Source organism: Nycticebus coucang, chromosome 15 (genome assembly GCF_027406575.1).
Source record: "Nycticebus coucang isolate mNycCou1 chromosome 15, mNycCou1.pri, whole genome shotgun sequence".
Classification (NCBI taxonomy): Eukaryota; Metazoa; Chordata; class Mammalia; order Primates; family Lorisidae; genus Nycticebus; species Nycticebus coucang.
Window position 1 is genome coordinate 78,450,826 of NC_069794.1, and position 13,972 is coordinate 78,464,797.

General features: G+C 51.3%; 2 protein-coding genes and 2 long non-coding RNA genes across 12 annotated transcripts in view; 2 read left to right on the forward strand and 2 right to left on the reverse strand.

Moving 5' to 3' along the window:
- On the reverse strand, positions 1-5,329 carry LOC128566757 (uncharacterized). 3 transcript variants are annotated; one of them, XR_008374635.1, is made up of 5 exons: positions 5,195-5,329; positions 2,817-4,492; positions 2,294-2,677; positions 1,020-1,158; positions 1-134 (listed from the first exon to the last, which is right to left on the reverse strand). It is a non-coding gene; the product is annotated as an uncharacterized LOC128566757 (long non-coding RNA). The 3 variants fall into 3 exon arrangements; XR_008374634.1 differs by lacking the exon at positions 1-134 and having other exon boundaries at positions 2,817-3,510; positions 4,042-4,492; XR_008374633.1 differs by lacking the exon at positions 1-134 and having other exon boundaries at positions 2,817-4,489; positions 5,195-5,316.
- Positions 1,086-7,105, forward strand: PDX1 (pancreatic and duodenal homeobox 1). Its single transcript, XM_053563771.1, has 2 exons — positions 1,086-1,678; positions 5,213-7,105. Exons 1-2 carry the CDS (start codon positions 1,096-1,098, stop codon positions 5,653-5,655), a joined length of 1,026 nt encoding a protein of 341 aa, XP_053419746.1. The 5' UTR covers positions 1,086-1,095; the 3' UTR covers positions 5,656-7,105.
- Positions 5,831-9,171, reverse strand: LOC128566756 (uncharacterized). The gene is made up of 3 exons (XR_008374632.1): positions 9,037-9,171; positions 8,538-8,725; positions 5,831-5,952 (listed from the first exon to the last, which is right to left on the reverse strand). It is a non-coding gene; the product is annotated as an uncharacterized LOC128566756 (long non-coding RNA).
- The window catches only part of LOC128566755 (uncharacterized), an 18,933-nt gene continuing 14,056 nt past the window's right edge, over positions 9,096-13,972 (forward strand). For 6 of the 7 annotated variants that reach the window (XR_008374627.1, XR_008374626.1, XR_008374631.1 and 3 more), the window contains exon 1: positions 9,481-9,610. Coding sequence is in view for 1 of the 7 variants with exons in the window: in XM_053563775.1 (XP_053419750.1) it covers positions 9,096-9,610; positions 9,783-9,885 (618 nt within the window). In the remaining 6 variants the exon portion in view is untranslated. Of the gene's footprint in view, positions 9,611-9,782; positions 10,830-13,972 lie in introns of those variants that run through there. The other variant, XM_053563775.1, reaches the window with a different exon arrangement.

The window sequence follows — 13,972 nt, forward strand, 5'->3', positions numbered from 1 at the left end:
TCTTTTGCTCAGGCTTTTCTGCACAAGTGTCCAGATTTTCTAAAACCTCTGTGGTGGCTGGAGAAATATCTTCATTTCGAGAGGATCCAGTCGGAGGCTGGTTGGACCACCCAGCCCTGGAAGGTCAGCAGCATCTGTCAAACACAGGCCCAGGACTGGGCACCATCGCCACCCACAGGTAGCTACTTGGTGCCAGTGAGTGCAGAAAAAGTGGCCCTATTTAAGTCAGGACCCCAGAGTGCCCAGACGTTATTGAACAGTTTGAAGCACAGCATAGATACTAGCATGAAAAATGCAGTATTTTTGTTTCTTTTTCTAAATTCCCCTTCTATCCCTCCCCATTCGCCTGCCTTATTTCAACTGCAAGCAGAAGAGAGTGGAAGTTCTCCACTGACAGACTCTGGCTGGGATGGGTGGGGTGTCATCAGGGGTCTAAAAACCATGTGCCCACCCCCTGTCCTGGCCTCCCAGCCCCAGCCAGAGGCCTCTTCTTTCACACTTGCCAAATTGGGAAACTGAGTTGTGAGTTGGCCAATTAGGTCCCAATTTCCCAAAATGAAAATGTATAATACCCTTCAATTAAAAAAAAAATAAGCCACTGCGAATGCTTCTTAAGTTACAGTTCACACTCCAGAAGTACCTGGAGCAAAATCACAGGTAAAAATCCACAACGAATGGGTTCTGTGTGTTTGTTCACTGACATCGTTGGTGGTTATGGACAAAGTTCCTAAATAAAATAGAACCAACTGTTTCGATCCATAGGACTGGGTCTGTAGACTTTTCTTATTCCTTACCATGTCTATTTATAAACTGTATTAATGAACTAATATGTACGTTATCAAGACACAAAGAAAACAGAAACGTTTATGGCACGCTGAGAATGTTTCTATAAATGAAGAGAAGTTTCACCACTTCCGTGCGCGCTCGCTACGGAGAGCACTGTCAGCTGCGCGTACAGGGTTGTGCAGCAAACTCAGATGAGAGAGAAAATTGAAACAAATGCAGGTGCTCGCGGGTACCTGGCCTTCTCTCTTAAGGCACTCAGCCAGGCCAATAACAGCCCCAGGCTGAGCCACGTGGGGCACGTCGGAGCCTATGGCGCCGCAGTCTGTCGGTCCTCCCCGCCAGCCGTGGGTTCCCTCTGAGAACAGTGCAGAGCTGTCAACGAGCGCAGGGGTGGTGCCCAGAGTGGGAGAGCCGCAATCACAGCGGCCAAGTCCCCTGCTCCAGCTCCCTACTCCCAGCTCCTGGTGCCGAAGCCCAGGCTGCAGCATGAACGGCGAGGAGGAGTACTACGCGGCCACGCAGCTTTACAAGGACCCGTGCGCGTTCCAGAGGGGCCCGGCGCTGGAGTTCAGCTCCAGCCCTCCTGCATGCCTGTACATGGGCCGCCAGCCCCCGCTGCCGCCGCCGCCCCCGTTTCCTGGAGCCCTGGGGGCGCTGGAGCAGGGCAGCCCCCCAGACATCTCCCCGTACGAGGTTCCCCCACTCGCTGACGACCCCGCGGTGGCGCAGCTACACCATCACCTCCCAGCTCAGCTCGCTCTCCCCCATCCGCATGCCGGGCCCTTCCCGGATGGAACAGAGCCGAGTGCCCCAGAGGAGCACAGTCGCGTCCAGCTGCCTTTCCCGTGGATGAAGTCTACCAAAGCTCATGCATGGAAAGGCCAGTGGTCAGGTAAGGCTGGCTCACCACCTCTTTCTCCTTTCCGGTTGTGGGCCTGGCTGCCCCTACTCTGCCTTAGACCGTCTCTCTGTTCGCGTTCTCCGACCCTTGGATAACCCAGAGTCGGACTAAACTACAGCAGAGAGCCAAGAAGCTGCTCAGAAGCCCTCCTTCGGTCCAATTCGGGGCATCTTTCCTACCCAGCTCTCCTCCTGGAAACTAAGCTCCTTCCTTCCCTATATACTGAACCCATCTTCCCCTAAGAGTCCTGGCACTTCTAGTGCCTCTCCAGAAAGTCAAGGCCTAGCCGGGCTCAGGGCTTCTGGCGCTCAGGATCTGCCTGGAGGGGAGCCGCCCTCAGCCTAGGTCTCCCTGGTACGCCTTGAGGAAGCCCAGCGTCACCCAGGACTTTTCTGACCCAGGCCGGAGGTCGCTTTCTGGTCCCCTCATACTTAGGCTTTATTAGAAAAGCCAGGCCGTTTCTGGGGCACTAGGTAGGTGCAGAAAGACTAGGAAGGAAAGGAAAACTGCATCCAATTCCTCAATGTCCCGTGGCGCTGGTGGAGGTACGGGAGTGGGAGCCATCAGGAAGGGGCTGGGGCAAGGCTAGGTGTGAGGGGTGCTCACCGTAAGGCTCCTCTCCTCGAGGGGACTCGTCTTCTAAGCCCAGAGCTGGGGAAGTGTTTGAGATGCCAATTCAATTTTGACCAACCAAAAGCATTCGAAGGGGGTCTCTGGAAGTGCTTCGCAGGAAGTTAAGTCTGGAAAAGGAGATGTGCCCTCCCCCACAGCCGGCTCGAGGAGGCGGGAGCCCGGGGTTCCCGGGCTCTAGGGGCCGGTGCCTAAAAGAAAGTCTTTCCGGGAGCTGGAGCGGGAGCCGGGAGCGGTAAACGCTGAACAGTCCTTTCCCAAGGACTTTCCGCCCGTAGCTGCTGGTGAGTTGCAGCGTGGTGTATGCCGCAGCCCTACACAATGTTATCTCTTCCGTGCGACAGCCACTTCTGGTCCCACCTGCATTGCAAATAGTGATCTTTTTTTTTCCTTTCAACCACAGTCCAGAGTAGGGGGACAGAAGCTCGAGTTGGCGCGCCTCCCCACCCCCCGCCAGGATCCTCAGTACATTGTCGGCTGAGTCTGGCCTGACACTGACCCGGGGCGTAGCCAAGCGGGGCGGGTGGGGGTGGAGGGCTCCAGGCTCGCCCAGGGTCCCCAGGGTTTGCTTCTTCGTAGTCCCCTCTCTAATGTCCTGAAGGAAGACTCGGCCCAAACTGCTGCAGTCACTCTACCTCCCGCGAAACCCGGGCGAGGCTGTCATGCTGCCTCGGCTCCTTGGCGTACTCATCCCTGCCACATAGCCAGGGCCAAAGGCCTCAAGGTCTCGGGAAATGCCGGATTCTTGGGAGGAAGGAGGATGGCGTGTTTCTGGCACCCCGGGCCCTCGCGGCTCCTGCCCTCCAAACATGGGGCTTCTTTGCGAAAAGAGCGAGACTCTCTGAGAGAGGGTAGCTGGGGTGGGCTAACTTCTCTATCTAACCCAAAAGGCATTGCTCCTTTCTAGAGGAGCTTGGGCTCGAGAGGACCCAAGAAGCCAGGAAGGAAAACCCAAAGGCAAATAAATAGGCAGCCTTGCCTGGGGGTGGATCCTCCAGCTGGGAGTCGGGGCTGGGCAGGCCTGTGCGGGCGCCTGGTAACCCACTGTGCTCTCAGCACGCGGGAAAGGAGCCGACCTCCTCCCGTTTCCTGGAAGCCGCCTGCCAGGTTGTCACATACCTTACAAATCCTCTGGGACAACTTTCGAAGTAGCCGAACTTCAAGAAGCCGCAGACCCACCTCCTGGCATGTCCCTAGGAAGAGTGAAGTGAGGAAAGGGCCCTCATTTGCAGTATGAATATGAATACTAAGAACAACAGATTTCTGAAAATCTCGATCTAAATAAACTGAAACAGATGCTCTGGCCAGTCTTCCTGCACTCTAAGCCTCCAGGGAGGGCCCAGACCCCGTCATTGACCTCTTGGCATAATGCCTCCAGCAGCCTCTATCCTAACCTCCACCTGGAGCCACCTCGCTCTGGACACAGCCCTCCACCCTCCACCCCCGACCCCCATGGTGGAGGCCTGCAGGAGGACAGAGGGCGGGACCCCCATCCAAAAGGTTTTAGTTGAATGTAAGAACTTTGGAGGGCATTTTAAAATACTTCATTAAGCCCCCGCCCCACTTCTTGGCCAGTCTAAGGAAGGCCCAGTGGCCTGGTAAGGTGCCCGGCTGGGAGCAGGGTCTGGCTTTCTGCCTAGGCATCTGGATCCTCCTCTCGACCTGGAGGGATATCCAGGAGGGTCCCATTGCAAAATGAACCCTCTTCCCAAAGACATACACACTTGCCTTTCAATTCCCTAAGGCTTCTCCAAGAGTCACAGTAGAAATGTTCCTCTCCCTTTGGTAGGACAAACCGACTTAAGCTTCTTTCCAGAGTTTTGATGGAACTTCGGGCTCTAGTGTCCACAGTCCGGGTACAGTCAGTATTTCTCACAGAAAGGAAAAGACCAGAAGGTCTTAGAGGAACGAGCACAGCAGAAACACCAACGGTGCTGCCCGCAGCCCTGTTGCTTCCTGGCAGCCCAGGCTTGGACCTGGGAGGCCGGAGACTCGGAAGGCTTGGTGTGCACTACCGCCCCCTCCTCGCTGCCCTCTCAGCTCCGGTGCTCCCCTTTCCCCCTTTGCCGGCATTTGGGACGAGGACCTGGGAATACAGAGTTGCCAGTGTCCTAGTCCCGCCACAGGCGACCTTTCCCCAAACAGTATTCCTTCTTCTCTCAGGCAGGGGTCCTGCTGAAATGAAAACAACAAATAGAATTTGCTGGTTCTCCAGTTGGGGCTGGTAACAATATAACTCCAGAGAGAGATAATATGTGATCAGATATAGCAAAATGTGTCAGAACCTGTATTAGCACAGGGATTTTCAAACCTCAGGTTGCATTAGTGATTCATAAAATCAGTTTGTTTCGTTTTCTTTTAACTAAATAGCAACGTGGAAAAAACTAGATAGCACGGAGGGCGGTAGCGGTTGGCTTAAGTCTTGTAAAATTTGTTAGTTATATCCATCTGTGAACTAGACAATGATCTGAAATGTATTTTTACTGCGGGTCATGGTTAGAAAGGTTTTTAAAGGTAAGTTCTTTGTTAAAGACAGTTTATTGCCTTTGTAGAATAGAATCGGTTTAAATATCTATCATATGCACTTAGATCATCATGGAGACACGTACCGGTTAAATGAACTCATTCAGGAACCACTCGTTGATGGAGCCCAGCGCCAGCTCACAGAGAGAGCTGGTTTGGCTTTGGCCTCCAAGAAAGGACTCCCTTCTATACTAGAGGAAAGGGCTGTGTGGGACCACAGTGGGTGCTGAAGTTGGAGACTGGGGGATCTGGTGGCTTTGGCGGGAGCAGCTGGGAAGGCAAGGGCTACGTGAGCCCCAGCTGAAGATTGGAAGGCGCGAGTCGGGCCTGGCAGGGGTCGGGGACCACACTCACACACTGTGTTGCCCGCAGGAGGCGCCTACGCGGCGGAGCAGGAGGAGACCAAGCGGACGCGCACCGCCTACACGCGCGCGCAGTTGCTGGAGCTGGAGAAAGAATTCTTGTTCAACAAGTACATCTCCCGGCCGCGTCGCGTGGAGCTGGCCGTAATGCTGAACTTGACCGAGAGACACATCAAGATCTGGTTCCAAAACCGCCGCATGAAATGGAAGAAAGAGGAGGACAAGAAGCGCGGCGGGGCAGCGGCCGGGGGCGGTGGGGGTGCAGAGCCCGAGCAGGACTGCGCGGTGACCTCGGGTGAAGAGATGCTGGCGCTGCCCCCGCCGCCACCCCCCGGGAGTGCTGTGCCGCCAGCTGCGCCTGTCTCTGCCCGAGAGGGCCGCCTACCACCCGGCCTTAGCACGTCGCCACAGCCCTCCAGTGTGGCGCCTAGGCGGCCCCAGGAACCACGGTGAGAGGCTGGGGCTGCTCCCTGCTGGGCGGCTTCGACCACTCGCCAAGGAAGGGGAGCGGGCCTAAGATCCCAGGTGTGGACAACTGGCCCTAGCAGTGGGACGGGGCCAGAAGTGGGGGGCCCAACCTAGACCAGAGGGGGAAACCCGCTCTCCCAGGCGCACGTGCCCCGGGAGGGAAACACTGGCAGACCTTCCTGAAGGAGAAGAGACTTTGGTTTCTGTAGTATTTGAGACCTCTTTCGGTGATATTATTTGATTTGTGGCCTCCTCTCTGCCTGCAGCACTTCGCCTTGGGACCTGTTTAGAGAAACCAACTATTCAAAAAAAAAATAGTAACTGTACAAATGGAAATACGCCTCAACATAGGGCGGGCCGGCGGGACAGAGTGCCTTAGTTTGCCCGTATACAGAGCCATTCTTACTCGGGTGCTCACTTTAAGCTTAGAAATAATTAAAAAGAAATGGGGCGGCGCCTGTGGCTCAGTGAGTAGGACGCCGGCCCAAACCCGGCCCCGGCCAAACTGCAACAACAAAAAAACAGCCGGGTGTTGTGGCGGGTGCCTGTAGTCCCAGCTACTTGGGAGGCTGAGGCAAGAGAATCACCTAAACCCAGGAGTCGGAGGTTGCTGTGAGCTGTGACGCCACGGCACTCTACCAAGGGTGACAAAGTGAGACTCTGTCTCAAGAAAAAGGAAAAAAGAAATGTTTGAGGTTCCAACTAGTCAGTGAACTTGAGGCCAGTGGAATAGAATGAGCGTCTCTCCTCTTCCTCCTCCTCTTTTTCCTTTTCTTGTTCTTCCTCTTACCCTTCTCCTCCAGTCGCATACTACACTACTGTTCATACTTCAACTTGTTCCCCTTTCTTTTGAAAAAGAGAAAATCTTGCCAGGAAGGCAGGGCAGCAGGGCTGGCCTGCAGGAGCGCAGCAGAAGTCCCTGTGTGCCCCAGGCGACCCCACAGTGCTGCCTGGGAGGAAGGCCTCGAGAAGACCCAACTGGATCTAGGGGTGAGACCACCCCTGAGCAATCACTGAAAGGAAGGTATCTGTAGCCCTCCGTTCAGGATGTGGATTTATTTCCTGCCTCGGCGGGAAGGCTGTGCAGGGTGGCCTGGTGCACTTTGGAAACAACTATGCACCAACCCACTGTGATTACCACATCTTTAGAAATTATTAAAACATACAGTGATTGGACAGTTTGCAAAACGGGTTGTTTTTATTTAAAGTTTTAAAATTGCCTAACTTTTCTTTACAGCAGGTCTGTGCTTTCCAGGTCAGTTCCTCCTTTCAAGATCTGGGCTTTGTATTCAGGTTATATTTGTGGGAAACGGTGAATAAATATGTATAAAATAGGAAGAGATAAAAATTGATTCTCCTTGCCTTGTCAAGCTTTACCTGCAGTGCAATGATTACTATTCATTTCAAAAATTAAACCAGCAGAGGTTTTTTTCCCCCAGTACTAACCACAGAAAACCAGGTAATTAAGAAACATCGAAGTTGTGCCTTGTCTTGGAGTAGCGTATGAACGGGTGAAAGTTCCTCTTTTGTTTTATTTTTAATTTGAGTCTTTCAAGATCTTTCTCAGGCAATACAGCCTGGGTTGTGAGAGTTGGCAATGCTGTTGGCTGACACCCAATGAGGGCACGGACCAAATCTTCTCTGAGCAGAAGGCAAGAAAAACAGCGCAGCTGCTGGGCCCATGGAGCGGTCTCCTCTTTCCTCTCCCAACTAGGGACTCCAGGGAGGCCTTCATCCGCAGCCCATTCAAAGGCAGTGTTGGTTTGGATTCGTTTCCGCCCCAAGAGACCGAGGGCCAAGTGTCTTGTGTTAGAGACACAGATGTTCTGATTTAGAAGGCTTCCTAACTCGGAGCCACCCTGCGTCTCGCTCTCTCGCAGCTCTCCCACGCGCGCCCCAGCCAGACCGCGGAGCTCCGACGGCCGCCTCCTGGGCTGGTCTGGGTTCAGAACGAGAGACTCGCTTTCGGGAGTCACCGGTTTTATTTTCTTCTCAGGGCATTTGTTGTTGTTTTGTTTTGTTTTGAGAAATCGGGTCAGAACGCCCCCTCTGGATAAATGAAAGTCCCCTGCACCAGTAAGACGGCGGCGCTCTTTCCCCGCGTCGTCTCCACACACGTCTAGGCTCCGGAGTCTGGCAAATCTGGTTCTTCAAATATTGATTTGTAACATAAAAATTATTCAAGCTTTCTGTGCCTCAGTTTTCCTCATCCATGCAGTGGAGGCAAATATTACTTACTCATGGAGTTGCTGTGAAGTCTAAATCAAAGCACACACGGATGGTGCTCAATTTGGTTTCGGAATATAGTTATCCTTCCCCCAATATTAGCTATTGTTTTATGACCCTCGTCGTTTTCGGAAGCAGGGAGAGCTGCTCCTCGGTCAAATCCTCGCACAGTCACTATTGATCCGATTCTTGTTCGTGTACCCACCGGGTAATTTAGACTTGCTGGAGCTCCGCGGCCCTCTGCGTGGAGGTGCCCCGACTTCCCCGGCCGGAAAGAACCCGCTTCTTTCTCTCTCTCTCTCTCTCTCTCTCTCTCTCTCTCTCTCTCTCTCTGTCTCTCTCTCTCTCTCTCTCTCTCTCTCTCTCTCTCTCTCTCTCTCTCTCTCTCTCTCTCTTTCTCGGAGGCTCCAGGCCCAGCTCCGGTACGTGCTGACTGGAGCCAGGCATGCCCCACCACCCCGCCCAGGCCTGCGGCTGGGCTTGGGATCTCTGGGTTTTGGGGGAAATCTCCCTGGACCCCAGACTCGAGCACCCAATCCTATACCTCCCGCAGAGAAAATCTCTGGAGTCCCACAGCCTTGGGATTTGACTTCCCGGACTTTCTTGCCTACGCTTGGCCTTAATTAATTCGCTTCACTCACTGTCTCCAGGTCCATAGAATGTGCTCATAACGAGGGTTTAATAAGGTGATATCTTTGAAGGACAGGGCCGGTCACGCAGTCTCCAGCACACGCGGTGGGGGTGGCGGAGGGGATGTGCTGTAGTTGCCAGTAGAAACTGGCCTCCCAGAGAGGCTCAGGGAGGCCGCGGACAGTGAAGCCAGACTGGCCTAGAAAAAAGCGATGAAAGAAGAACCAGCGCCGCGCCGGAGCACCCCTCGGGATCAACTCATGCAGCGGACTCGGGGCAGGTGGGGGCTCTGTCCGGACCCTTCAGGTGTCTGGACCGCAACGCAGCCGCGGAGATATACATCAAGCCCCATGGGGTGACTCGCCTGGGGCTTGATGTGTGTAGCTCAGACTCCGAGCGGACACCCTTGGCCGACTGGCCAGTGGACGCCAGCCGTGGGCCCGTGCCTCGGAAGCGACTTCTTTCTGCAAACGAAGGGACCTCCAGGTTTGACCCTAATACCTGCCTCACCTGGGAGCTAACGGCTTCCCTCTGCTCTTCAGTCTTGGCGTGCTCCATCCACTCCTGTAATGATCAGACATCGGTGCCTTCGAAAACCCTGGGGGGACAGTGGCCTTAGGCGCAGAGCAAGAGCGGAGCTCCAGCAGTGCTGCGCTCGGCTCCCGGCGCAGGCGCGCTCCGGCACCCCAGCAACCCGCCAGCCCCACTGCGCTCTGGCCAGGAGTGAAACTCGGAGAGCGCGCCCCGCTGCACTTCCCGCCCCTCCCTGCCGCCGAAATCCTCCAAGCTGGAGCCACAGGCCTCGCCATTCCTCTTCAACCCCTAGGGGAGGTACGTTAGTGGAACGCTGCCGAGCACTGCACGAGATTCGGACACTGATCGGGTCCCAAGACTCCACCGAGCCCTTCCCGCGCGCCGCTACTTGCGAAGCACTCTCCTGGGTTGGTCGAAGATTCCGAACTCCGGATTCGGAAAATCCTGCGCTGGTTCCTCACCACACGCACCCTCAGGTGGAAGCCTATGAAAATGGGAACCTGAAAAAGCGCACCGCTAAGTGGACGCGGACTGAGCTGTGGGACTACTTGTGAGTTTCCCCAAGTCGGTTGTGTCCCACGCCGCGCCGGGGGCGCATAGTGACACCTAGTGCCTAAAATAGTGCATGGAAGACAAACCAAAAGGAAGCTAAATCTATATCATACAATAACAATATCTGAGAGTTGGTGATGATTTCCCGTCCTGTCTATTGTTTTTAACAGCGGAGGCGATGTCTGTAATTCACCTGGACCCTTTGCCCCAGGACTGGAGCCTGAACACATTCAGCGTCATTTCTTGGGCTGGGCATGGCTGGAAACCGTATAGTGCTTGCCCTGAAAATGCTTACAGTTTTATAAAGTCGATTACTTCTTCCCGCTGATGGTCGACACGGTCGTGGACGTTAATTTGACTATTGGTAAATTTACTAGAGTATATTGAAGCCACTCGGATTCCCAAAATGCCTCCCTTTGAACAAAAGCTGTTATGGGGGCGGCGCCTGTGGCTCAAAGGAGTAGGGCACTGGACCCATATACGGGAGGTGGCAGGTTCAGACCCAGCCCCAGCCAAAAAAAACTGCAAAAAAAAAAAATTTAAAAGGAGCTGTTATGATTTCTCCAAATTAATTTTGGCCCCCTTCACCGACCGCTGCCACCCTCTCTAACATCCTTGCCTTCGATTCAGTTCAGTTCAATGCATTTAAGTTTGAATGAAATTTAAGTATCGCCCTGCTTTTTTCAGGTTGGTAAAATCTACCTGTTTTTATGTGTCTATCCCCCACGTCCCCTCTCATTCTCCTCACCCCTTCCTTACATCCTGTGGGGGAGGAGGGGGGAGTGTGGTTTGTGTCTGAGGGCTAGTCTCTTCAACCTCATGTGTCTGGAGATGCCTGTGTGTACTATATGTGTTTGTGTGAATGTGTTTAGAATGTGTCTTATCCAGGTGCCATGGTGACAATGATCAGGTGTATCTGGGAACCAGGTGCACATCCTGCATACTCTTTTTTTTTTATTTTTTTTTTTATAGAGACAGAGTTTCACTTTATCGCCCTTGGTAGAGTGCAATGGCGTCACACTGCTCACAGCAACCGCCAACTCCTGGGCTTAGGCGATTCTCTTGCCTCAGCCTCCCAAGTAGCTGGGACAACAGGCGCCCGCAACACCCGGCTGTTTTGTTGTTGTTGTTGTTGTTGTTATTGTTGTTGCAGTTCGGCCGGGCAGGGTTTGAACCCGCCACCCTCTGTATATGGGGCCGGCGACCTACCCACTGAGCCACAGGTGCCGCCCACTGAGCCACAGGTACCGCCCCCTGCATACTCTTTTATTCCTCCCAGCACAACCATCTCCCAAATGCCTGATGACAGTGTGATTATGTAAACTGTCCACTCATGTTACTGTCTCAATTCTTCATGTTGACATGAAGTGTGTGAAGGGAGGAAAAGTGGTCTTTTAGGCCTGGTGCTATGGCTCACGCCTGTAATCCCAGCACTTGGGAGGCCAAGGTAGGTGGATTGCCTGAGCTGTAGTCCCAGCTACTTGAGAGGCTGAGGCAAAAAGGATAGCTTGAACCCCAGAGTTTGAGGTTGCTGCAAGTTATGGCATGATGCCACACCACTCTACCCAGGGTGACCGAGTGAAACTCTGTCTCAAAAAAAGAAAGGAAGGAAGGAAGAAAAGAAAAGCTGTCTTTAAAAGGACACAAGGTTGAAACTTTGGTAAAAGCTGGCACTGCTAAAATATTACCGTAATAATTTTAAAATATTTTCTTTCCAAGAAAAAAATTTCACACCTAAGGTATTTCATGAGTTCAACAGCTTTACCTGCAAAAATCCTCCTGAAAATGAAGAAGATAGAATGGTCAAAACAGGCAAGTTCTGGGTTGATATTGAATCAAACTTTACTCCAACCTAGCTCGGACAAGCTAGATGTAGGAGCAATAAACTTAATGAAAAATTGAGGCAGAACAGCAGAAAGACTTCCCTGCAAAAGAACTGGGAATGGCACAGACTGGCAGCCAGACTTCACTGCCTATGGACAACTTGGCAGTGGGAAGAGATTGCCAGAAATTCTTTGGAGGCCAACCTCTGCAAATAGTAGCTGCAAATAGCTGTTTTGCTTTTTTGTTTGTTTGTTTTAACATTTTTTTTTCATTAATCTTGTGTGTGTGTGTGTGTTTTGGCCGGGGGTGGGTTTGAACCCGCCACCTCCGGCATATGGGACCGGCGCCCTACACCTTGAGCCACAGGCGCCGCCCTGCAAATAGCTGTTTTAAGAGTGAGAATGGCTGGCTGAAAAAAATCTGTCAAGCTAGGATCCTGTATTAAAGTGCTGGTGTATTTATATTTACAAAATATTCTGTCCTTACTGGCCACCTCTTTGTAAAATTTTATAATGAGTATTTTGTAAATAAAGATACATTTAGCTATAATTTCCCATTTTCCCTATTATGGCAACTTTAAGGGCAACCTTTGGGACAAGCACCTGGTTCCTCCAGAAACTGACACCTTCTTGCCCCACTAGATGGAAAACAGCGCTTTTGCTTAGTGGGCCACAGAGGAGGTAACAACACAAATTGGAGGCCTTCTAGTCCTCCCTCAAATGGAGACAGCTAGATCTTGTCCTCACTCTTCACAAGAAAATGTTACTGCAAAGTCACATTGGTGCTGACCAGACATGAGCAAAAATAAGCCACCACCTCTATAAAACAGAGGCAAAAGCTAACAGCACTGAAGTCACACGGCAAATAGCATTCATTGATGCCCGTGTGCAACTAGCTTTATGTGTAAGGCACACTTGTTTTAACCAACTTAAGGATAGTCTGATGACCAAAACTAGAAAGTCTCTTGCAAAATGGAATTTGTCTGAGGAACCCTGAGACCCCAAGAACAGAAGATTGTCCTAGGACCTCCTTCATAAGTGATTGCCTTAGATGTTGCTATATTGATTAGGTTTGGCTGTGACTAATAGAGACCTCCATTAGCACTTGCTTATGAGTGGTGTTAATTTCTCTCCTCTATGGAAGGCTAAAGGTAGTAATCCAGGACTGGAATGTTGCTCCAGAATTGTCTGGTACCCAAGGGCTGCTTTGGATTTCCACTCTGCTATCCCTAAACTGTGCCCCTCCCTCAGTCCCATAGGGCACTCCAGCCATCACACCCACTTCCTAAGCAGCAGGAGGGAACATATAAGGAAGAAAAATAGGACCCTACCACAGGTAGGCAGAGTAATGGTGTCTGAAAAACTGAAAGTTGTCCATGTTATAATCCCTGGAACCCATGACTCTGATCCCTCACAGGACAAAACAGATTTTACAGATGTAATTAGGTTAGGGGCCTTAAATGAAGAGATTATTCAGGCTTATCTTCATGGGCCCAATTTAATCCTACAAACCCTTAAAAGCAAAGAAATTCTTCCAGCTGGAATTCAAGAGACATAGCAGCAGGAAAAGTTGAAGAGACGATTTGCTAAACCATTGCAAGGACCTAAAAGAGGCCCTTTGGAGCTAAGGGATGCCCCAGGAGACAGAAAGGAAACTGAAGCCTGATTCCTCCAAACATAAGACCTGTCCTTGTGAACACTAGTGAGAGAAATAGGCTGAGCCAAGGGGTACTTTGACCTACAGAAACTGTAAGAAAATAAAATTGTATTGTTCTTAGCTGCCAAATTTGTGGTCATGTGTTACTGAAGCAATAGAAAACATATACAGTCCCTTTACCTTTGTAATATGTCAAGGAAGTTACACACACATGACTCCTGCTTACACGTCATTAGCAGAACTTAATTGGGTGAAAACATCTGGATGCATAGCTGGCAGGGAAAGCTAGTCTCTATTGCGCATGGTCATTATCTACTTAAAATTGGGAGGAGGTATAGCATTTAAAAAGAAAAATCAAACGGATTTTAGGGACAACAGGCAGTCTCCACTACTGTTACCAAGGGTTTGTATGAAAAAGTGTCATAATAATGTGATGGTTTCTGAAAAGCCACAGATGAAAATAATATTCATTATTATCCAATAGCCCATACATGGAGCCCATGTCCTGGAATTTAATGCTAGAAGGAAGTTTGTCCAGATAAACGTGTCTGCTTGCTTTTATCAAACAATGAGCATATATAGCCCATTGTTTGCCCTGCCTATCAGAAAGCTCAGAACCAAAATTAGTAGGCCATTAGTGTGCAATTGCATATCTCATTCTAACATAGGATATGGAAGAAGGCTGAAATTTTCAACCAGAAAGTTTGGTTTCCAGTTCTGTAATTACTATTCATCACCCTTCTGAACTGGGGCAAATGACTTTGTTATCTTTTGAGCCTCCATTTTCTCATTAGTCAATTGGGAGAAATACCCATCTCAGAGGACTGTTATGAGGGCCAATAAAAAACGTATGTGGGGGTGGCGCCTGTGGCTCAGTGAG